This window comes from Malurus melanocephalus, unplaced genomic scaffold (assembly GCF_030028575.1).
Source record: "Malurus melanocephalus ecotype Western Australia unplaced genomic scaffold, MMel_1.1 scaffold_513, whole genome shotgun sequence".
NCBI lineage: Eukaryota > Metazoa > Chordata > Aves > Passeriformes > Maluridae > Malurus > Malurus melanocephalus.
The window spans coordinates 378,274-403,701 of NW_026623745.1; the positions used below are offsets into that span (position 1 = coordinate 378,274).

General features: G+C 35.8%; 1 protein-coding gene across 1 annotated transcript in view; it reads left to right on the forward strand.

Moving 5' to 3' along the window:
* The window catches only part of DYNC2I1 (dynein 2 intermediate chain 1), a 29,503-nt gene extending 10,038 nt beyond the window's left edge, over window positions 1-19,465 (forward strand). Inside the window, 17 exon segments of the mRNA XM_057381520.1 lie at window positions 108-185; window positions 1,374-1,569; window positions 3,180-3,282; window positions 6,077-6,206; window positions 7,795-7,906; window positions 8,265-8,359; window positions 8,680-8,806; window positions 9,692-9,864; window positions 10,421-10,583; window positions 11,894-12,007; window positions 13,069-13,130; window positions 14,193-14,244; window positions 15,490-15,550; window positions 15,809-15,905; window positions 16,155-16,286; window positions 16,578-16,801; window positions 17,189-19,465. Coding sequence (XP_057237503.1) covers window positions 108-185; window positions 1,374-1,569; window positions 3,180-3,282; window positions 6,077-6,206; window positions 7,795-7,906; window positions 8,265-8,359; window positions 8,680-8,806; window positions 9,692-9,864; window positions 10,421-10,583; window positions 11,894-12,007; window positions 13,069-13,130; window positions 14,193-14,244; window positions 15,490-15,550; window positions 15,809-15,905; window positions 16,155-16,286; window positions 16,578-16,801; window positions 17,189-17,360 — 2,091 coding nt within the window. The 3' untranslated portion in view covers window positions 17,361-19,465.
* Window positions 19,466-25,428: the final 5,963 nt, after the last annotated feature.

Genomic DNA, 25,428 nt, shown 5'->3' on the forward strand with positions numbered 1-25,428 from the left:
ATGTACAAATATCTGAGAACAGCAAGTATTAGTCTATATCCTAAGATTTAGCAGATAAAAGGGTTTTTTTGTAAGACTATTTAACTTCATTTATTTTTCTCATTTAGGAAATGAAAGATACACCGATCTCTAATCCAGATACAGGACTTGATGACTTTTCACCAAATTATGAAGATGATTTTGAAGTAAGTAAGAGTGTACAGTTGTCTGTCTGAAGTAATTCTTAAGTATCAAAATATAGAATATTAAGTATCAAAATATAGAATAACTTTGTTCACAGAAATAAACAGGATGTTATATGTTTTTTAGTTATTTTTTTGGTGACACTGACCTTAATTTGGCTAACACTAGACAGTGAGTAGTTAAAATGTTGTGTAGAAACTCTGCTATCTATTTAATCACTTTTCTTTAGTGGTTGGGAACAAGCTTTTGCTTTTGACTTGAAGTCTTCACAGAATGTTTTCTCTGCTTTTCTGAACTTCGATTATTTAAATGACTTTCTGTGAAAAATGCTGAATTGTTTAAATAATCAGAGCTAATAATTTCAGGTAAAAAATGAAAAAAGCCTGTTTATCATAGGATATCAAATATCATCGGAAAAAAAGTACTGACACACAGCATTCATTTCATTAATTTGTTTATTGAGCTCCCTATTTTTAGCTCTCTTTTGTCTGCTTTGAAGTTATTAAGGTAGAAGAGTGTGTTGTATGTGTTTTCATTGGGAGCTGAACTAGAATCATGTTTGKTCAATTCAGGTAGAGTTCACCTGCACTCATGTCAGGAGTGATGATGTYCCCTGTTGAGCTGTTCATTGTGGTAGCCCTTTACCATTCAGTGAAGAGAAATAAGCACATTTAAAACTTGCTCCCATAATTTGTGTTTGGGGATCATTTTAGTATGAGATGAATTGTCTTAGTTAAGAAAATCAACAACTGTTAGGCATTGACAGGGAATGTGATAGTTTAGTAAAAGTGAGTCTGCCATTAAAGGACAGCTTGAATTAAAACTGTCAAATAAACAACTTTGTACATCCCTGAAGCATTTATGCCRCTAAACAGTGTTACTTTATTTTTTTAAAGAGCACATAATTCACCTAAGCATCTAGTATCTACTTTAGGATATTTAAAAAAAGACTGGTTTGGGCACTGTAGAACTGCACTGTGGGATTGTCTTCCTATGATTAAAATTACTGCACAATCAAGAGATGCCATTTTCATTCTATCAGTTATTTTAGTTTTCAGTCAGGGGATTTGTAGCCATCTGTATTGAGATTTTTTATTTTGACACCATTTTATCATTTCTGTAAGAGATCTTGAAAAGTACATCTATAGTCAAGTGTTCASTAAGTACTGAAAGTTCTGTTATTTTTAAAGGACTATGAAGATGATTTTGAAGATGATGAAGAGAAAAGTGGTGAAGAAAGAGATGCAGAAGAAAACCTAAGAGAGGTTCCATTTTCCATAACATCAGAAATTGAAGAAATTCAAAGAGCAATTACTGCAGAAAATGATAGAATTTTTAATCCATTGCCAAAGAAACTGGAAAATGAGAAAAAGGAACCAGTCTTGGGTATGTGACTAGATACCAGTCTTTTTCTGTTAAATGTGTGAGTAACACATAGAACTTACAAGTCAGCAGGCCACCTTTTCTAGCAGTCTGCCTAAAGACCAAAATCTGGTCCTCTGTATGAGTCATGTAGGTTTGTGGATAAGCRCTGTAGCGTCCACGTTACTAAATGATTCATAGGAATTACTAATCATTTRAAATGTGAAATATAAAAATGTACAGACTGACATTTAATACATCTTATTTTGGGTAAGAGGAGCATATGAGAGTCTGGATTTTGAAAACTTGAGGAGTGCTGGAACAGTTTGGGGCTTCTGCTGGCATTAAATTCACCTTTTCCTTTTAACAAAGTCAAAGCAACTATTCTGGAGGGAAGGCAAGAGAAATATCAATACTACTCAAATATATAACACTTTATCTCTTTTAAATGAAGGCTCTTTCAAATGCTGTCTGGCATTTAGTTGATCTGATACCTGTGAGTGCCAGAGCTACTTTTCTRAGAACAGTTGTGGTTCTCCTTTGCAGCCTGCACTGAACATCCATATAGAATCATTGTGCAAAAGAATATTTAATAGCTCTTTAGTCTAGTTCATAGAAAATTAGTACAGTCGTGGAAGAATAGCATGGAGTTTCTATAAGTCTTTGCAGTATCTCTTAAAGGTCTTTTCCAACCTAGAAGATTCTCTCCTGTCAAAAGATTTTCAATTTGGTGGTCATTGCAGTCAGAACCAATATACTCTAATGTGAATTTCTTCTTACAGAAGATTTATGCAATTATTATTTTTCTAATTAACAATATGGAATCAATAAAGATTTTTAAATTCCTGAATTGTAGCACTTGGTGCTTTATTCTTAATTACATAAGACATTATTTTTTGATGAACTTTTTGTCTGATTTTCTTAAAATGCTGGTTGATCATTCTGGTAATTATTTTTATAAGTTTAAAAGCATTTCAGAAGTAYTGCCTAAAAAGGCAGACTTCCTTTGAGGAAGTGAAGCACCTCYAGTCCTGACTGGAAGTTGSATATTAAGRTCAGTTAGGTACGATCTAGCCAGGRAAGGCAGCAAGATAGACYTGACATCAGTTGTCATAGTTGTTCTGTTAACTGTGGCTTTTCAAGGAACARTTTTCAGTGTTTTCCTTATTCATCCGAGGATATTTGTTAAGCCAGTGTTGATGAGGTTCTCCACTATCTGTAGTGATGAATTCTTACTCAGGGGTGTAGTGTGCACGTGGTGAAGTCTGTGTGACTTTAATATGAGTTTTAGAATTGATCATGGAGCATTTTATGGTACGTAGGGAACAAGGACCTGCTAATAGCAAAAGAAGAAGGCACTTTCTGCATCGTGAGCTTTCAAAGTGAAAATTACAATGGTCAGTCATTTTGAATTAATGGATAAAGAGCCATTGTAAGGGTTGTATACTGGCCCTTTGCTGAAGTTAAACTCACTGTACTGAAAGCTCTGATGAAGTACTCTCTGTAATATGGGAACCAGGACCTTTTAGCAGCTCTGTTGAAACAAAACTGCTGCTTTTTAGACTTACTGCTTAACATTTGCATGCACTTTTAAGTGTGAACTGTAACACTAACTATGTTTTACAATATCACAGAAAGCCAGTATTCTTCTGTCAGAAGCTCTTTTAGTGGAATATTCATGGATTTCCAAATGGCAAACCAACGACAAAGCAGCCGAAATATGGCCAGTAAGCAGAAGTAAGTGTATTTTAAATAATCCACACAAAATGGCTGCTCACTATGTGAGATGTAGTTTTTTCATTATGTTTGAAGTATGTGAAGTTTATATATTTGAGGCTTATAGAATCAAATATTTTTTTTAACTAGCAGTACTTAAGTAATTAATTTAAATAATTAATTCTTAAGTAAATGTAATTTACAGGTATTGCTACRTGTTCTTTTATGAGAAAAATGTTTCTATATATCAGTTTATGTGCATAATTTTATTACAGAATGAGTTGCCAGGATTGTAATTTCTTTGTTTAATTCTTAAGTCACTTAATTAGATATTGACTTAAAGTACTAAGGAGCAAACCTTTTAGCTACCATCAGGTCTCTGTAGAACTGTAATTTCTTGAAATAATCAAGACACGATATGGTTCATATATTTGCCAAAATAGCATGTTCTCTTTCAGGAACATGCATTCATAACATCAGTTGGTGTAAAAACATTTTATTACTGATCTAAAATTGATCTGGATTTGAGATACCAAAKACATCTCTGTAATTTAAAGAAACAAATGGATGCCTGCTTTTTGTGGAACTTGTYAGGAGCTCCAGATTTGTCTGAAGCATTGTATATATTTCCAATTTTCAGTTACAATGCTTGGATGCATAAAGCAAGATTGTTAAATGTTACTGTTAATAYTAGATTCCAGTGTTTCATAGCTGCACATCAGTGGCTAATCTTCACATAACTTATTGTCTCAGCTGTCTAATTCACCTTGCCAAAATTTATATGCCCAAATTTTACACAAGTTCATTGTCTAGGCTTTCTCTGTAGACAGTGGAGACAGATTAAGAAACTCAGGAAGGCATCTCTGAAGAATTGCTTTATGGAATGTTTGTCAGCCTCTACTGATTATGTACCATGAGTGATTATGACTATGTGTTTAGCTCTGTGTGCATGCTAACAACATACACAGCCTGTGAAGGTAACGAGCATTTTCATGGGAAGAGAAAGGGATTGTGGAATTTAATGCTGTGATAATACATTACTACCAATAAATAGACTGAAAGCATCCCATGAATGAGTTGTGGCAGTTGGGAGCTGTAAGTTATAAATATGAGCTTAATGTACGTTTATTTTAAGGTTTTGTTTGCACGTATCATTAAGATTTGCAAYTAGTAAGCAACTTTCATAGTTTGAGTTAGATTTCAGTAATCTGTGTCCACGCTTGTGAAGAGGTGATATATTAGGAAGCACAAGTTGAAATAAGATGTGGGTAAGAATATGAAATAGATGTCCTTATTGTCCTTACGCATAAAGAAAAATTCACCTTAAAATACCGATCAAATTCTAGATCTTGTTGCTCTAGTCTTTTCACTTTTCAAATACCATCTTACTGAGAAGAAGCTGTAATTAGAATATGCATCTGCAAGGCTGTTTATTATGGAGTTGCTACAGATCCATAATTGTATCCATTTTGTAKTTATTTACTGCTTTTAAGTACATTTAAAAAACCTGCAAGTGCAAGAGAGAGAAAGTGAGACTGCAAAAATTGTCTCATTGTCAAACACTCTACTTTAGCATGGAATTGACTTGCAAGCAGACATCTCTAAGTAATTCAAGCAGTTCACTCTTAAAATGAAATATCTTAACAGCTTTATGGCATTGAAGCAGATAGATAGTGTGTGAATTTTGACAAAGACTGTAGTCTTTTCGTTATTCACGCATCCATACAAGTAGAATGATAAGGATCTCTTTGTAGCTGATGATAATAAGTAATACCACATTTTTTAGTTGACAAAGTAAGGTACAGTATATGAAGGTAAATAGTTTTCCAGTTAAGAAACAAAATATAGATTTATTCGTAAGCAATAATGAAAAAAACCAAGATTTAAAGTAGGCAGAAAATAAAAGAATTGAGGGTACATGGATAGGGCAGTTGAGTTACTTTTTATCATTCCAGCAGGGGAATTTAGAAAGATGGAAAGATTTGGCATTTCATAGGTCAAAGAGATTCAGCTATCTCAAATCCTGTACAGTGTGCTATTCTTATTTGAGACACAAAATGCAAGTGGAAAAATATACAGTCTACCTYAATCTCAAGTATTCATTTTCATACATTTAGACCAAGTCCAATTGTCCAGTAACCAATGTGTTTTTGGAGGCCTCTTGTTAGCACTTGAGGCCACATCCAGGGGTTGTGAATCTGTAGTAAATTCATTTTATGTATATACCTAAAATGTATTTTAGGATTGCTGCTAAATTTATTTGTTTCTCTAGTAATGTAAAGAGGTACAAGTTCAGTCTATTACTAGTGGAGGTCATTCAAAATATATTTGCATACATCTAGCAAAGCTAGGACATTACAGAAAATGTTTATGAAGCATGTACACATCGGAYTGATGTGAGTTAATAAAATGAATTTAGGAGAATTATCCACTGTCCATGCTATAGAAGGAAGAGACATTCATCTGTTACCTCACAGAAAAGCTGTTGAATACTTAGGCAAGATGATCTGCTGAGCTTCTGATAGTTTGGCTGTAGTAATAAACTGTGTTAAATTTGCCATTTGCAATCAGTATTGCATTTTCAAATATGAACATTATCTCAGCATAACATTAAATGAAAACTCAAAACAATAGTCTATGTACTTTTATTGATACATTTTTATTTGCTAATTAATTTTGGCACAGCTTCAGTTCACGCAAATTAAAGGATTGTTAGGTCTCTGGTACTGTACAAAATTAGGTTGTCTTTCCTTAGGAATACCAAATGCTTGGTCTTAACTATTTTTGTRTTTCTCTCTTGTAATTTGTCCTAAAGAAAACGGAGTTCTGAACTTCTCCCACTGATTGACCTGGATTTCTCAGTTAGTTTTTCATTCTTGGATTTGCCCCCTGTCAATGAGTACGACATGTATATCAGGAATTTTGGAAAAATGAACACTAAGCAGGTGCGTAATAAATACATAGAATTTTTTTTAATCCTCATAAGGCTGATTCTCCTTCTGGAAAATAATTTTCCTTAAAAAATGAAGTTACTAAAGCTAATAGAACAGTAAAGTAATAAATTCATAATTTTCATTTAAGCCTCGATTGCCATAAACCACTGATCTTAAAACTTTTGGACTGACAGGCCATGTCCTTTCTGTCTTAGAAGAGCACTCTCATTTTCCTTCCCCATTTCCTAGAGGGCTTTTTTCCTGTCTGTGGGTCACTGTCCCCGAATATGCTGGGTTTGGTGTTTACACATCTGTCATGGTTTGACTCTGGCCCAAATGCCAGGCACCCACAACAGCTACTCACTCTGCACTCTCCCCTACCACAGCTGGGCAGAGAAGAGAAAAAAAAAGCATTAATGAAATGCTCATGAGTTGAGATAAGGAACCGGGAAAAAACATTCCAAGGGCAAAACAGGCTCATTTTAAAGTTACAGAGTGAGTTTATTACAGAGACAGAGGAAGATAAAGAGAAGTAAAATAACCCCTTAATGRCACCCTTTCTCACCCCAGCCCATTCCTCTTTCCCACTAACAGTACAGGTGGAAAAGGGCGTGGGGGTTTTGGTCAGCTCATTCCTGGGATCTTTTTCTGCTGTACCGTGGTGTCCCTCCCACAGGAGACAATTTTCTGTGAACTCCTCCAGTGTGGGTCCATCTCACAAGCAGCAGTCGTCCCAAAACTGCTGCAACATGAGTCCCTCCCATGGGCAGACAAAAASTATCTCCCCTAGTGCTGCGGTGTGGGTCACTCATCCGTGGGGCGCAGTCCTTCAAGGATAGGCTGTTCCAGCCTGGAAGCAGGGACCCCTTCTCTCAGCGGGGTCTCCCACTGAACCRCARCCTCCTGCAGGTACCCACCTGCTCTGGCATGGGCACCTCCCCCCCGGGCTGAGGGTGGATCTCTGCATCCTCTGTGGACCGCATGGGCTGCAAGGGCACATCTGCTCCGCCATGGTCATCACCATGGCCTGCAGACCTCAGTTGTGGTGCCTGGAGCACCTCCTCCCCCTCCTTCTCCACTGAYCTTGGTGTATCCATGTTGTTTCCATCACATATTCTCATSTCTTCCTCTTCTCTGGCTAGAAAGGAACTCCTTTGTTTTGATTTTCTTCTTAAATATGTTAATCACAGAGGTGTTACCACCATCTCCAATTGACCTGGCGTTGGCTAGTGGCATGTCCCTCATCTTCAGAGCCATCAGGGATTGGCTCTGCTGGACATGGTGGAAGCTTCAAGCAGCGTCTCACAGGAGCCATCCTTGTGGCCCCCCACTACCAAAAACTGGGCCAAGCAAAACCAAAACAGTATCATGGAAGACATTCTGAATTTTTGCARTATTATTTATTTAGCACTCTGGTGTGAAATGTGGTAGAATGTGCATGCACAAAATAGTGACAGTGTGGCAGTATGCCCAGGTCTGAATTTACAAACAGAAGAGGTTGAACACATCAGTTTTAAAATTACTAAGTTCTGTTTAGTTATGAGCTGTCATTCTTAGCTGTGTCRCCCATATACTGATCAATTTTATCTTTCTACTTTAGGCATATGTGCARTGTAATGAGGACAATCTTGACAGAGACATTCAGACTGAGGAAGTTGAGACATTGGAGAAATGGACACAGCATCCAGGAGAAACTGCTATTGTATCTGGAGGTGAAGAGCATTTTAATCTTGCTCACTTACGGATGAGTGCACATAATGCAAAATTTCTCTTTGGAGTCTATAGACTGGCAGGCTGCACTGATAGCAAGCTGACATAGGCACTGAATCCTCATGTGGAGGGTCTGAAAAATAAGTGGCAGAACTAATCTTTCCTTCTGGCTTGATGTTTCTGTTGGCAGCAAAAATGAGTCTCCAACAGATCTTGTCCTTCAACGCTGTTATTTCTGCTGAAGATAAGTTGATTCCTGCCACTCTCCACTTGCTTAAAAATTAAATTTTCCTAATACTTTTCTTAACTGATTCCCTTTTGAAGCTTCAAGTTTGGTTTTTGTTTTTCTGTTTTTCAYAGGTCCCATAAACAGCCAGGATACATCAGTGAATGGAGCTCCAACACTTAAAATTGATTCACAAAGATTAGCAAATTTCCTCCAGTCTGCTTGTCAGGTACACTTTTATCCTTAATATCCCTTATAAGTTGTGTGCATAAGTATACAATGTGATAGATCACTTACAGTTCTTGTTCTAATTTAAATAAATTACTTAAATAATACATGTTATCAAAGAGAATAATCTCTCTGCAAAGGAATGGAATCAGAGCTGTGCAACTTTTGTATCTGTAAACCTGCATTTGCAAAGTTACAAAATTAGCAAGCAATTGATAAAGGTTTATGAAATTAATCCACATAACTTTAGAAAGCTACAAATAGCAAAGCTGAAAGATAAGATCACCCTTTTATTTCTATAAATGTAATTATGTTTGAAAGGTGATTGCTGTTTTGCTAGAGGAAGATCAAGTTGCAACACAACCCAGGAAACTAAGATCTCGAGAAACCAGTCTGTCTATTAGTGATAGCTGTTTCCAGTTAAATACTAACCAGCCGTTCCTCCATGGTAAGGGAACTTTATTCTACACCTTTTAGTGTACAGAGTGAACTCTTCTTTCTTATGCACAGTACCATGTTCTTTGTCATGACTGTGCAAACAGCACATATCAGGATATAAAGATGATGTAAACCCCTCTTTTAATTGCACTAATCTTGCTGGAACTCTGTGCAAATTGGCTTCACATAGGGAACATCAGAGCTTCTTACAAAGAATATATGCCATCTATTCCTACCAGAAATATAGCCAGCAATTAACATGATGTATGTAATTTCTTGTCCCTGTTATTGAAGGGCCATCTTAAGGAGTGTAATTTCATTTGGGCTCTTTATGCTGACAGTAGGGCCAAAGTTACAAATAAAGGCAGGGTATTGAACAGGGACACTGTAGCCTGATATATCTGAAAAGCAATTATATCTWCTCCCTATAAAGAGGAGCTGTTTAGATGAAAAATTAAAAATAGAGCATCTGTAATTATGTTAGGAWAGCCTTTTATAACACAGAACCCTGCGTCATCTAACCACGAGCACATGAGATGAAACAAAAAAAGCCTGGCCTGTGCTGTTTCCTGTTTGAGACTCAGTTTAATTTTCAGTAAATATACTGAAATCAGATCAGATTGGCTTGCTTAAGCTTAGWATAATTATTCTATTAATTTCCTAGCTCTCTTCCTTTTTGCTTTCTGCTTCTAATATTTGGATACCTTCTCTAGTCCTTCCATTTTTATTGAATAGCTTCAAAAGCAACACAGTGTTAATAGAAATATTCTTCATAATTAATTGCATCTTAGTTTCTTTGTTTGTTGCTATAGCAGCTAAATATGYTTYTTCGTCTGCAGYRAGTTTGCTTTTYCATTTATTGCTTTTCTTTCTTGACTTTGTTTTAATGGTTTAGACCGAAAAATATCTTGCCTRTATGTGTCTCAAGTTCAGAGGCAGACACTGCTTTCTGTTCATGGATTACCTGAAAAAGCAGGTGTTGGTTTGCTGAGCAGAAAGAGCCTCATAAGTGTTTGGAACATCTGGCAACCYTCCAGTCCTCAGAAAGTTTTAATATGTGATTCAGAGGTATGTTTTAATATATTTTCCCATCAATTGCCCGTCAAGACTTTAATTTTTAATTAAATTGCAAGATTTTGTTTTTACTTGGAGTCTTTTTTTGTCTTGCTGCAAAATATGCCATGTTCTATGTTTTGAGAAACACATTTGAGCCTAGTGAACAAAGCACTATTCTCATTCTGTTTTGTGCTCCAGAGCTAGATTGTAGAACGGTCCTGGTGTTTGGTTGTATTGATCGTTTAGTTTTGGCTCTATTTCATGATTGAAGAGTGATTGGAAGTAAAACATCTGGGACACATGTTGTCAGGACATCTCTCCACTCATCGTTCTCATACAGTTGAGTCACCCGTTTCAGCTTTGTGGAAATAGATGCAGATTACACAACAATTTTGAAAAAGGAAGGCCTACTTGTATTCTACTTCCCTTTTAAAATAGATTGCTCTTCTGCCATAAACACATGTAATCTGTGTTTTCTGGATTTACATGCTCACAAACATATTTGAGGCTCATCAAATCATTGACCTTTATCATAATATCAACCCTGTATTTTTTTACTGTTTAACAGGTGATATGTTGCTGCTTTAGTCCTAGTAAAGCAACATTAGTTTTTGCTGGAACAATAGATGGTTCACTGTTGGTGTGGGATCTTCGAGAAGACTCAAGAATGCACCCTCATGTGATGATCAGTGAAACTGAGTGGACATTCAGGGTTCCCACATTTTCCACAGGTGAGCATCTGTGCATTCTGGTTAGWCATTTTGTGGAAAGTGAAACTGTCACCTAAGTCTTAATGTTTCTGTAGGGTTCATGCAAGATAACCTAGAGTGAGAATTAACATATAGAAATAGTTTTATACGTAATTTTGCTATTTCAAAACAAGTCTTTCTTTATGTATTTTTCCCTTTTTGTGTGTGTRTGCAGATGCTACCATTTCACATGAGCATGTAGTGGTAGGACAAGGGGGAATGACCATGATCTGAAGGAGGGTAGGTTTAGGTTCATTATTAGGAATACATTTTTTCCTTTGAGGGTGATGAGGCCCTGGCACWGGTTGCCCAGAGAATCTGTGGATGCCCCATCCCTGGAAGTGTTCAAGACCAGGTTGAATGGGGCTCTGAGAAACCTGGCCCATGGCAGGGGGYTGGAATGAGAGAATCTTCAAGATTCCTTCCAATCCAAACCATTCTATGATTTTCTGTTTAGCTTAAGATATGGTACTGTTATTTTTCTAAAACAACCCACTATGCACATTCAGTTTTCTTCACAAGCGTTTCTAATTGCAGCAGCTATGTAAAAGCAAACAGTAGCTGGTTGTTGGTAGACTTTTAACTTTTTTCAGTAAGTCAAAGATGCTTGGTTTGTGTTGCACACTGTTAGTCAAACGTATGTSTACTGTTTCATGTATTTGCTTATGTAAGCTGGCAGATTTAATGCTGGATACTTGGGAAGCTTTAATGCCTTTAGTCTTAAATGAGATTAAGTTCAGTGCACAGGCAAGTCCAGAAATTGTGAATATCTGACAGAGAATACACATTGAAATTACTYGAAACACACATTTGCCTTAAAATGTTACAGAAGGGTAAATACATATTTTCCTGTGGTGAATTCTTTGTTTCAGGATTTTTCAATATACTTTCTGCTAAGAGTAATCTTTCTTCAATTTTGTCTTCTTTGAAAGTAAAGTGATTTATTTCCACTCCTGTTGTTTATGGAGMTTGAAATAATCATAATTCTTTCCATGCTAACCCTGAAGTGGCAGATTTTAATGAAATGTCTGGTACAGTGGTATAAATGGTACAGAAGTCATTTGGAAAATGAGAAGTGAGTAGAAATATTGAAACATTGATTTATCTAGTAGTATTTTGTTGATTTAGGGAACACTTTGCAGTATTGTATTTAAGACTTTTGCAAAGTTTATTATTTGCCATTCTTTCTTTGTAACCATGATTCTCACATAAAATGAAAAGTGATTAAGGTTTTTTTGGGTTTTTTTTTTGTTGAAAGTCCTATGTTTAACTTTCATTACCCTTACTTACAGATGGCATTCTAAACTCAGTGAACCACACCTCTCCTATACTGTCAGTGGAACCTGTCTCAACTTCTCTCAACAGTGACCACAGTTATGGGTTCTCAAGCCTCTCTTATCAGGAGGGTATGTAAGCTGCTCTTCAAAGCATCAATAAATGAGTCTTTCTTTARGTATCTAGTGAAACAAATATATCATAGCCAAAATACAGTTTATAATCCTACTCTGCCTCTTTTGTTTGTAGTCTCMATTGCATTCAACATTCATATTTGTCTTCTGTTCTCATTTTTATTTAATGTTCATTCAGTGCAGCTCTGCATCAGATGTGGGTGTGTGCTTGTTTTAATGTCTGTTTTCCAGACAATATTTAATAAAACAAGTTATTACTCAAGAGCTGCCTCTGGAAGAGTGTTAGTGCTTCTCTAATGTCAAAAAACCCCATCTGAATCAGTGGAGCCACTTGCTTATATCTGAAAGCACTTACAATGTGTGGCTGTAATTTGTGGCTTTTCCTGCGCCTTTTTTCAATTTCTTTTTTATGACCAACCTTTGCAAAGAAACTCTAATCCTCACATCATCAAATTCGCAGACAGTGTGCTAGAGAAGACATTATCACTTCCATTGCAGATTTGTACTTTGAAATCCACAGTGGTTCCATAAAGAAATGTGCTGCATATTGCGGGTTTTACAAGATTTCATCTGTTTCACTTTATGTTCCCTTCCAAAGTCCAYGAGTACCCAGACATTTAAAAAAAGATGCAGACAGAGATCATCTGCCTTTCTGGTAGGACAAACTGCACATAGAGGAACAGACAGATATGGAACAGACTTGAGTTGGAAGGGACCTACAAGGATCATCCAGTCCAACTGCCTCACCAAGTCAGGGCTGACCAAGTCAAAACATGATTTTAAGGGCATTGTCCAAATGCCTCCTCAACACCGACAGGCCTTGGGTATTGATCACCTCTCTGGGAAACCTGCTCCAATATTTGACCACCCTGTCAGTAAAGAAAGTTTCATGCCTTTTTTTCCTTCAGTAGARTTAGAGCACTTTCCCTTTTTATGCAGCTGAGAGGATTGTAGAACTTTCAGAGGATGTATTAATGTAGGAAATGTTTCAAATCCTTTGATACTGTTCAGGAAGAAGGTCAGTGTATGAATATAAATTGTTGCCATTCCTTTCATAGAAATGTCAGGCCCTCCATTTCAGATAGCTTCAATGGATGAAAATGGAATCCTCAATATGTGGGTGAGTAATATATGTATGAAAAGAGTGGGTATAATGTGTTGGAACAATAAAATACTTCAAATATAACAACCTGAATTCTGAGTTTCTGATGACAGCTGCCTCCCTGAAAAGTACAGCAGCACTAACCWTTCTGTTAAAATTCTGCTTAAAATTTTTGATCTGACTCATTAATGTTATCTTTAGGCAAAAGTATTAACAGGTACATGAATTCATGGAAAAAGGCAATGAGTAGTTTTGGTTCATAAAAATGTGTTCACGTATTTCTATTAATTGATTTATAGTCCCTAGTTCTCTTTTACTCATGTACTGTATTTTAGAATCACAGTGATGTCAGAGACTATACTGAATGTAGGGGASAAATTAAATTAATAATTTATATAAAACATATGCTTAAGAGATAAAGTGTGAAAACTAGAGGATAAGATTTCCTTGCCTAAAATATGATGGACAGGAAAGCACCAGGTCTGCTGCTCTTACTGTCCCAACAATTCTTCTATCACATGTTTTCAGTGGTTTTTTTTTCCTGATGAAGCTTTGGTCAACAGCTATTGTTCAGCTGCTGAACCTGTGAACAATAAAGGATAAAAGTATTTCACCTCTATGTCAATAATCAAGTTCCTTTTAAAGCCTTACRTTTAGTAACCTAAGTAGCAACAGGTTCAGGCCATATGGTCTACCCTTTTCTATTTCATGTGTAGTGGAAAGCACAGGAAATGTATTACAATTCCTTATTTTGGGGGCTTAAGGTGTTTTTTTGTTTTTTTTTTTGTTTTTTTTTTGTGACTGACCAAACCAACACAGTGTTAACTAGCAATTAAGTGTAGAATGCAGCTTTCCATATTCTGCTTTCCATCATTCACATCCAGAGACGTGTGAAGCTATTTTTAGAATTGCAGACATTGACAGGGAGTAGAGAATCTWCCTGTAATCATTGTAATGTTAGAGCATCATCTCCAAACAGTCCTTTAAAGTTAGTACTTACTATTGCAACTTGTTAAAAAACTTTGAAGTTGTTTATTGTTTTATTGAATTGTTTATTAATGTTAAATATTGACTTTTCAGGTAGTCGTTGAATTACAAAAAGTGGATTTAGCTGGTTCACAAACTGACTTAGGTGAGTACTGTATGTTAGAGGTAGAATAAAATGCTCCAGTTTTGAGCCTATGAAGTTAAAAGAGAGAGGAAGAATCAGTGATGTAAAGAAGTGATGTAAAGAAGTAGTTTAGAAGAAGACAAAATTACTGAGGAAAATRTTTGTTCTGAACAGTTCATATCTGATGTTTGGGGTTACTGGTTACGTATAACAGGAATAATTTTTTCACTGCTATGCTAATCTCATCTGCTAACTTTGTATTGGCAATTGCCATCAGACAGCCACATTTCTTAAAATGCAAAGCAGTTTTCTGTGTTGTCAACAGCTTTTATTTCAAAGAATATGAGATTCTATGTCTTCGGTCCTCCTGTTCTTATTTTAGTTTAACCAAACTTCCTATAATGCTTTTGTTGTTGCCTGTGTCTCCATTTTCATAATTGTCCTAAAAGCCATTTTTTAGGTAAGGTACTTAATTTAGTGTGAGAAAACGTTTTCTGTGAAAAAGCTGAAGAATTAAGTCCATTCAGTCCTTTTTGAGTTATGTAAATGAAGAAAATGACATTCTTTGTTCTTTAAATAAATTTRCATTTGCATGGTTTAAATTTACACTTCCACCTAACTGGAAAAGGCTGTGACTAAAATCCATGTGTCTTTGAAAAGACATAAATAAACAATGAAGTAATGCTAGCAAACCAGAATTTTCGATCAGTTTTCTATAAGCTCTTGTGCAATGTTAGGCTATATTAAGCTGCTAAAGCTGGGTATTATGTCTGTGGAGAGRTACATTTTAAATCTGTGGTCATGTGTTGACACAGTTTTACTGCAACCAGCATTCATGTTTCTCCTCTTCGAGAAATTCTTGTCTTTGAAAGATTTGAATTATTTATGTTGTTCTCTACAAACAAGTAACATTGACTAACTTCATGGATGCATTATTACAGTATCTCATTAATATAATTCATTGTCAAAGATCCAGKTGACACAAATACGTATTTTAACCATTGCTAGAATTGGGTTTTACAGAGTGCTGAAAAAGAAACATATAACCATGTCTCTATCAAAGATTGTAACTCTTCAGCTTTGAATTCTGAAGCAAATAGTTCTAAATGATACAAGATTCTTACGTATCAAAAGTTGTATCTGTGGTACGCAATTTAATTATGAAATATCCTTTTACTTATTACCTTAGGATTTCATTTAATGACTGCAAATTTTTTTATGCAGAGGGCTTAAAACAGTTTAAATAATAATTTTATATCATTTTAGGTTTAGTTCCTGGAGGGAAGGTGAAGTTAGTACATAGCTCTGCTATGGAATTGAATAACAGGTAAGAAAACTGGGGTATTTCAATTTTACATATGTGTCTCAGAAAGCTAATTTTTCATATACTTCACTAATTTGCTGTTAGATAAGATATATCTAACGTTTATATTTTCCTTAGCTGTTCATGGGGCTTTTTGTACACACATTTTTTCCTAGAGCTAGTCATAGACATTTAGATCAAGAGTTTCTGCATGTATTTGCACTGCTTTAGGGGATGATTTCCTGTATTAATGTCATCTTTTGCCTTTGCCATTTTTCGCAGCCTTTTCCCAAAGGATATTAGCCAGAGAATGCCACAGACACTGATGATTAAATTTCTGTCTTCTAATCCAAATCACTTCATTGTTGGAACAAACATCGTGAGTAGTGTGCTGGAATTCATCTTGTAGTTTTGTTTTTGAATCTGTCTCATTTAGTTGGAATTTTATCAGTAGACTGTATATAAAATTATAATTTGAGCCTATTATTAAAATCTGTTAGCTATTAAAATTTGTTAGCTGGTAAGGATCTTTTAAAGTAGCAACTCTGTRAATTATTTAACATTTTCTTGTAATACCAATAATGCAACTTCTGTTTTGTTTCATTAATTTTCTTTATATTGTTCTTAGGGTCTTGTAGGCCACGGTACAAGACATGACTTTAAAGTTTTTCCAAAGCTATTCAGGCCCCAGGAAAGCGGACTGAGATCAATAAGCATCACTGCAATTGATTTCTCCCCTTTTGGAAAGCCACTGTTTTTGGTATGAAAACATTTTAATAGAAACTTTGTGTTTTAATTACTTGCTGAGGGAGTATTGCTTATTTGGTTTATTTAAAACAGACGTGATAGCAGATTTACCTTACTAATTCCAATCTGCYATGAAGAGTGACAAAAAAATTACAGAATCRTTTAGGTTGGAAAAGACCCACAAGATCATCAAGTCCAACCCTTAACCTACCACTGCCAAGTCCCTCAGTAAGCCACACTACTTTTTATATCTTGCTTAGTTTTGTTTTATTTCAGAAGGTGTTTTCTTTTGACTATGATACAGGTTGGCTGTTCAGATGGAAGTATTAGATTGCACCAGATGACATCAGAGTATCCCCTCATGCAGTGGAATGACAGCACCAAAGGCCAGCCAATTATTGCCCTGCAGTGGGCTTTGACAAGACCTGCTGTGTTCTTTGTCCTGGATGCATCATCCAATATTTACATTTGGGATCTTCTGGAAAACGATTTGTTGCCTGTGGCAAAGCAGACTGTCCCATCAGAGAAGTAAGTGCTCTCTTTTAAAAAAAATACTAATATTGTTGCAAATTTGATTTTCTAACTCTMTTTTATGAACTACCAAAGATATGGAAACAAACTACCTTTTTAAATTTGTTACACTGTACTGGACAAGGCCATAAAACGTTGTTTGTTTTTACAAGCTTGAAGTAATTTTCAACCATGGTTAGAAATTGATGATGAAATGCATGGGGGAAGAATTGCATGCTATATTTATATTAAATGGTTGCAACTGGTAAAAAGCTAGTGGGACTTGAATAGAAAGAAGAATCATTTAGTTGACTGTAAGTAACCTGATGTGAACATGTTTGAAAGCACCAGTTTCTATTAATTTTACCTCAATTAAAGAACATTTCYCCATTCTTTTCATTTCAGGGTTGTTACTATGACTCTGCTGGGAGAGCCAGAAAAAGCAAATGGATTGTTAGGCATCGTGTTGGCCAAGGAATCTGGACAGTTGGACATTCAGTATGTAAAGAATAAGTGGGCATTTCCTCAGCCTGACGAATCTGACAAATTGCATTCTATTTTATTACAGTCTTTTTAGAAACAGGGTTGTACAATTTATTGCAAAATGTGTAGRGTTATTTTTTATTTCAATTAAAAGATTTGTAATGTAACTTTTTATTTGTATATAACCTGTATATATTTTAAAGACTATCACTGCTTCAATTGAAACTATATTTTATCATAWAAATTACAGAATTAAATTTCCCATTATTGTACTAAAAATATAATGAATTGTGTTTCATTACTGAATATACTCTAGATGTACATATATTTTTAAAAAGAGMAATAATGTACTCCTGTAAATTGCACAGCTGTTTCTCATTATTCCACTCAGAACAATGTCACAGAAATCCTTTGGCAAACGTAAAGTTGTCACTGTACAACCTGAATATAATAAGATTTCCACCTCTGGGCCTCTTAAACACTAATGGTGAAACTTTCTCGTGTCTACCTAAACCTCAAAATATGAATTAACATCACACATACCTGTCTTCTGATTTTGACTCTGAAACTTTGCAAGAGGAATACCTGATTGACTCAAGTTCTGAGATGTACACTCCCTGTTTGGATCAAACAAGGTGAACAATATTCCTGGGAGATTGACTGAAGTTCTAAATCCTTTGGGATAATGACCTGTTTAATTCTGAAAGTAATTTCCACAGTTCATGTAGWGAGGAAGAGGACAGCTGTCTGTAATATCATACTAATTTTTGTGCGCTATTGGTAAGGTTTAGGCCAAGATGAAGCACTGAAAATGTCTTTTGTAACCTAATAAAACCTGGCTTAAAGAACATGAGGAAAACCTTGATTAAAAAATCTCAGATTYGGTGAAAAAAAAAGGACCATTATTCAGCATATTCATTTGTTCAGTTAGTGAACAGATAGATTTAAGATGTGTACCTTCTCCTTCTAAAGTAGCTTGAAATACTTAAGTTTAAATTAATTAATTGCAAATGGTTTTCTGTATAAACTGTTACTTAAGTTGAGAAAACTCAAAGTGGCCACATGATGGTGCCAAGTCACAGCAGTAAAAAATGAGTGCCTTGTGAAAAGAACATCCACCACTTCTGTGGTGAGTCTGTTACTGTCGATTGCACCCGTCCAGAGAGCCCAAGGATCTGTTGGGGAAGTTAATATTTCAGAGACCATTTTTGCAATCTTAGTTCCTTGGTTAGCYATGGACTTCTTTTAATGTCCTTAAACACAGGTGACCCTTTTCATCTTCATTGTGGGCAATAATATACACTACAAGTTAAATTAGAATGGCTTTACAAATGCAGATGAAGAAGAAAGGACAGGAACTTTTTCCTTTTCCAGTAAGGCACCAGAGCATCTCTATTGACCCCTGTAGTAAACAAACAACACCAAATCTCTCACTCTTTCCGTCCCAGACTGAGAGACACACTCCACAAACTCCACACTCATTCCGTGCAATTTAAAATCAAAAATGATTTTGTAAATTATAGTAGTCTTCTGAAAGAAATCTGTTATAATTTCATCACTTTCAGGACTTCTCTACTGTACCCAGTTCTATACATGGAAACGGTTAGCAAAGGGTTGGGGTTTTTCTGCCTTGTCCTGTGTGCAATTGTGGGCTTTTTCAATATGCAAAAAGGACAAAAYACTGTCAGGCTTTGCACAGAAGTTGTTGTCACTACTTTTGAGCAGCTGTTCTTCAGTATGCTTGAATTCAAATGTCCAAATATTTTATTATTTTATGCTTGTACTGCCTGGAGAGTCAGTTCCTGCACTGGGCCTTTGCTTCTTGCCTAAAGGATTTTTCTCTCTTGAACTGGAAACTAATGTAAGACTGTAAGTAATAATAAAAGTATCTTGGGATGACAGTTGCTTTTATAAGAATGTGAAGAAAAATGTGTGAAAATTGCTCCTTTTTTTGCATGTTCTCTCAGTGGGTAAATGGAAGTCATAAGAGGGCAGATCATGAAGTGTTAATAGTTGGACATTTTGATACAACCATTTTGGAGYATATCTCAGAAAAGTGGGAAATACTGGCAGGCCACAATACCAGGAAARAAATTCCATTTATAAGGATTTAAAAAATTGTTTCAAACAAAACATTGAATTTTTCATCAGATGCTTCTAATGATTGTCAAGTTATATAAGGTATTGGATTTTATTCCGAAGAAGGCAACATGATTAATTATAAATGAGATTTTAAATACAATGTGAAAGAAATGAAGTTCACTGTATTTTCATATAATTTTAGTGATACCTCTGGTATGTGTTCACATGCACACACATTCTGTTRAATGATCTTAATGTAGGATATAAGCTGCCATCATTAAACATTTTCACAAGACCCAATAAACATATTTTTTCCCACCTGTGGGCAATTTTGGAATACATATTCATAACAGTATGAACTGTAGTTGAAATTAACTGGTCAACATAATAGAGACCATTCAAATGATGTTAAAGTTAACCTATATTAATACTTTTTATAAAATACGATCACTTGCTCTTAAACCAACAAATCCTGGCAGCAAGGCTGATAAATTTTAAATTTGCAAAAGGCTGGAAAGTTTTGGATAAATTTCTGCTTTTATTTTCCCCTTTATGAACATGCTTTGAAAGCCTTTTCTATTTAGAACATAARTATTAATGCTGTTTTCATTCAATTTTGTCATCTCACAGATGGGGAAATCAAGTTTTCAGTAGCTGAATAGTAAGGTAACCAAGGAACAGAATTCTTGAATCAGATGCGTGACTTCTTAAAACTGTTTAGAAGTGCATTTATTAACCTGTCAGCCTATATTTGCAGCAGAGCTTGGGAGAACAGGAATAGAATGGCTCTTCTTTTGTTCCAGAACATTTCTTTTTAGTTGTACAGAAGGTGACCATCCTACCCAATGCAATTTTGCCTTAATTAATYATAGGTGTCATTTAATCAAGTCATATTGAAGGATACAGGTGCTATGTAGCCTCCATAGGAAGGGAATATTCTACGAGCTGGAATATTTTTACTAGAACACATTTAAATCATTAAAACAGAAGCTTTTTYCTGAGGGGTAGGAAAGTCCATCTGGGTTTGTTCTAGGTGTAGAAATTGGCTGACTAAAGCAAATACTGAGGAGTCATTAAATTGAAGATACTGTTGGAATAGGCCTATGTAGAATTCACTTAGGATGTAACCAGAGTGTGGCCATCAGTCATGAAATGCAAACCAGGAAAAGTTGTGGAGGTASCAGGAAATGACTAATCAGCCATATTTTAATTATTAGCATCTATTATATTCTATTTACAGACAATTGCTTGTTTGCCTGTGTTTCTGAGCCTCTTCAGCTGTGAGGAGGGAGGCAGACAAGAGTCAAATTGTTTGGTATCATTGATGGGCTTGATTTTGAGCACAAGGAAATGTCTCCTTTTTTCTTCATATTGGTTACTGACAAAATGTCAAATACAGACTTGAAAAGCACTAACATTTGCACATAGTTAGAAAAATCAGTATTTTTCATGGATGTAGCTTAAACTTTTTGACATTGTGCCATTAAACTGATGGAATTTCAGCTCCAAATAATTTATATCCTATTATAAATTAAAATAGCYTAAAGGCTCTGTTTCCCAGTTTTACACGGGTGCAACCCAATTAGAAATTACAATGATGCCCCATTAAAAGCAGGAGTAAAGCAATACAGTAATAGCCTATCCTACCCATTCATATTTAAAACATGATTATTTTTCAACTTTATTTTTCAACTTTAGTTGAACCCTTTCTTCCATTGGATTCATTAAATTTTGTAATATATTTGCTGCCCTTTTCTCCCAGATGTCAAGTGGATTTTGCTTTTAGGAGTCTGAAATATAACAGCTCCACTGGAAACTAATCCCATGCACAGGTCAGACAGTCTGTTGCTGCTGAATGGGTTCAATACAATAAATAAAAAGCAGGWAGACTATATTATTAGTCTTTCTAGCCAGGCCTTGAAGTGCTACAGAGTTCTTAAGAGATTTTTCTTAGCCAAAAGCTCTGCTGATAATTTCACTGCTGTTCCTCTTTTATGTTGTCTGTCTTGTGACCAGGCAAAACCATTCAACTCATTTACCCTACAGTTGTTGCACATCAGGGATTTCATAACTTGCCTCTAACTCCAACTGCAATGTTTTTTCTCTGTGTTACAGGAAAAAAAAGAGGCATAACACGGCAATTCATTAGGCACTCATTTTAAAAGCCACAGTTTTAATCCACTTGGTTCTCTTTGGGAGAAAGAAAATGAGAGAGCTGGGTAAAAAAGTGTTGTTTGGGGACATGGAGAAATTCTTCCAGAGGCTTAGAGAACAATCTGTAAGTCCACAATCAAACATTTGCTATAATTTAGCAGATTCAGACAGTGAACTCTTAGASTGAGTTACATAAAGATGTGAATTACCATGACTGCACTCAGAACTCCRGATTTCCAATGCCTTATCTTAAGGGAAGAGATTTAAGAGAAAAATGTAGTAAACTTTCCTCATCTAGAATAATTTTTTGTCAATCATTTGGTAGTCAGGCTCCAGTGCACTGTTGAAATAAGAGACCAAGAAAAGTCTTTGTCTCACAGACCTTACATGAGGTAGGTGGAAAAGATTTTTTTTATTGCTCCATTTATTTGCAATGGTWATAGGATACTCTTAATGCCCATGCAGTTGAGCCAAAGGACAGGCTGATTAATACCAGAAAAGTAGGATAAAGTAAAAAATGGATGTGAAAMTGCCCTTCTAACCTTCACTTAGAAAATTAATGATTACTAAGGTTACTTTAGATATCCAGCTATTTTTCATGTTATGAGACAGTGTCAACAGACCTCATTTAAAGATTAATTCACCCAAAAGGATGAAATTCACATTGAGTAGAAGGAAATTCCTTCATTGGTGCTGTGGAATACATGATATAGGTTAGATACAACATAACTGTAGATTCCTTAAATTCCCTTGGGCTTTGGGTTTACTTGCTCAATACTTTGTGTTTTGGCAGTTCTGCAAGGTCAATTCATTAAGAAAATACATTACTAATTATGTGGGTGTTGCRTGGGGTCCAACTGAAAACTGCCTATCCACAATCTTCAAAGACATTCAGTGTAGTTTGCATTTGTTTAAGCTCTGATTTGCATTTTTTTCATATTTTACAAAGATAAGGATTTCACAATATACTCCATTTCTTCATATCATTGCATCCATGTCTTTAAAACTAAAAAAAAAAAAATTCATTTCTTTACTCTAATTACTGATCTCTAAAGTTTAAGGTCTTTCTGAAAAATCTATCCATACATGAAAATAGCCGTATTCAGACAACAGGTTGATCTTACCCCACCTACAGGGGCCAACAGTAAATGCTGAAGGAAAAATACAGAGTAACAGGGGAGGCAAGAGGAAACATGAAATAACACTTTTCTTCCAAGTATGGTATGACTTCCAAGCTTCTGGCAATCTTGAAGGCAAATGCTTGGTGGAAGAGGAATTTTCTGACTCAGATGGTAGCARATCACAGTGCTTAAGAGAAAGAGAGGAATTTTTTTTCCCAGTGATTCATCCAATAGCTTATAAAAATTATTTTTATATTGTCCCCAAAATGTTTTGTGGCAATATATTCCACCAAATAATTAGACCGTGTAAATAAATACTTCTGTATTTATTGATCCTTTCGGGGGGACATGGAATATGAATCTATCAATCAATGGAAGTTTTAAATATAAATGCTAATTGAATAATRTAAACATATATATATGTATAGATACATATATATATGTATCTAGAACTTAGACACTTCTGCCCAACCAGACCCAGCAGAGGAGAAATCAAAATATAGTTAAACAAGTCTTGCTGTTGAATGATTTGTAATATTGGTTTGAGAGATCAAACAAGCCCCCTTTACTTGAAGCGCTTTGAATTCTTCATCATCCTGTGATGCATGACCACACCATCTCCCATTATTTGCATTTATTAAAGGAGAAAAAAAMCAACCCACACTCAAAGTGCCGAGAAATTGGCTTTCAGAGCAACAAATGTATGAGTTGAGATCTAGTGGAAGAACTCAGAAGAAAGAGGTGGACCCCAAGCCCCAGTTAAYGGGACATTTAGAAATACTGGGTTATAAAAAAAAATGCACCCAGACAACTGGAAGTAGCCACCACTCTTCAAGTTGAATTGGTTTTATATTTATGTGTATATAAAAATATATGCTGTCTCTGCTGCCTTTCAAAATTAAGGCCCTTCTAAGAGCTTTGAGCTCACACCCAACCCAAGGTTATTCACATTCTATCAGAAAAGAATTTATGTATTTGACTTAAAGCACTTTCATATTTTAGTTTAAAAAGCTGTCATTCATTATTTTGCCAGCCTGTCATATCCATTGCATTCAGGGCATAGCAATACCCAACCAACCATGTTGGTCTGATGCCTCACTTGAAGAAGACTAKGGCTCATAAAACTCTGCTACTCTAAAAGAATTATCAGCTGCTGAAATCACTTCAAAGTAATTTTCTGTTCCAAATTAGAGTGCATCTTTGCAGCCTAATCAAGTAATTTAATTTACAGCCACAGATATTATTTATGGCTTATCATTCATACATTTTAAGCCGTTTGCTACAAACTGCATTTGTAACGTTGATAGGTACATTAATTTAAATCAATACATTTCAAAACCTAGAACATCCCTAATGGACTACTTAACAATCAGTGTGATGCCTTCAAAATRTCAGAAGCACAGGGATTGTCTCCCAGGCTGTTTGCATTAGAGCATGTCTATCAATTGGCAACAGTAGCAATAGCATTGCTTAACATTTTGCTAAAAAATGCTTCTARCATGGAATAAGATCGTCAGCAGAAGGAAGGAAAGAAAGGGGAAATATTTTATCCAAGTTGCTTCAAGGATAGACAGATATATTCAAATATAAAAAGTTGCTCRCAGAGAGTTCTGGAGTTCAGTGAAAAGTGTATTGGCTGATACACAGACAGACTAAACACACTGCAGTGCTGGAGCTTGCACAAGGACATYGTGGAATTGCTTGTCTGTCTTCCAYCTACCTTATAAACTTCTGACCATCATCTAATAAAAGCCCTTATKTTCTCAACTCCTAGCTGCCTGTCTGCCCAGCTGCCTTGCCAGGAGCTTCAGGAATGTCACTTACTGTATTTAATACTTAAACACCATGGAAACAGCTGCTTTAAAAGGCTCATCCAGAACAGCACAGTCATCCCTGCTGATTGAATCCATTTTTCCATGATGAAGATCCATTTGTGAGCCTGTGAAATAATGAAGCACAGGTGTGTGAGCAATATAAATATGCTGCTGTAACAGTGTATGCACCAGTGGAAAATTAAGTATAAAATACCTACAAATAAGCAGAAAATAAGCACAAAATTGTACGAGTCTCCTTTCCTCTATCTCTGCATGAATGCAAGGGCCAAGACAAGGTGGGAGCACTGACAGATCAGGGCCTATGGCTGTTGATGGCCTTGAAAGACACAAGACCTGGGAGGGACTGRTGCTGAGCTTGGCAGGATTTAGCTCTTTGTCTGCTTCCTCAGCATATCAGTGCTGGGATCTGTCATTCCCTCATCTGGACAGCAGTTTTTTTTATTCACACTCAGTTTTGCCTCCTTGTTTTGGCTTCATTCCACCTTTCARTCCCTTGTCCACCTTCTCACATCAGCACGTTGTGTGTCACCATCCCTCCTGTCAGGCTGGTCCCAAACCCATCCGTTGTCTTTCCACAGCATCCTCCAACCATCCCCACAAAAAGCCTGTCTAAATGATGCCAATAACCCTCTATGATCTGTCCTCTCCTTACATACAGCTACAGTGACAAAAATCTATCCTCTCACTATTTTGGATCTTGCTTATTTCAGTTCCCATTTCYTTGACACCAATGAAAGTAAATAGATGAATAAATTAAGTTGTCCAAAAAGCTAAAAAGTGTTCCTGAGAATTTGGGTGATGCGGCATTTGTGAGGTAAATCAGAGCTTGCCATTCTGGTTTGCAAATGGCAAATGCAAAATTTCTGGTATTTTCAACTCAATGAAAAGCTGATGCTTTCAGCCTACTGCTGAATTTYGTAACAGGTGTTCAGTGTTTTTCCATACCCAACTGGAAAGATAAAACCTCTAT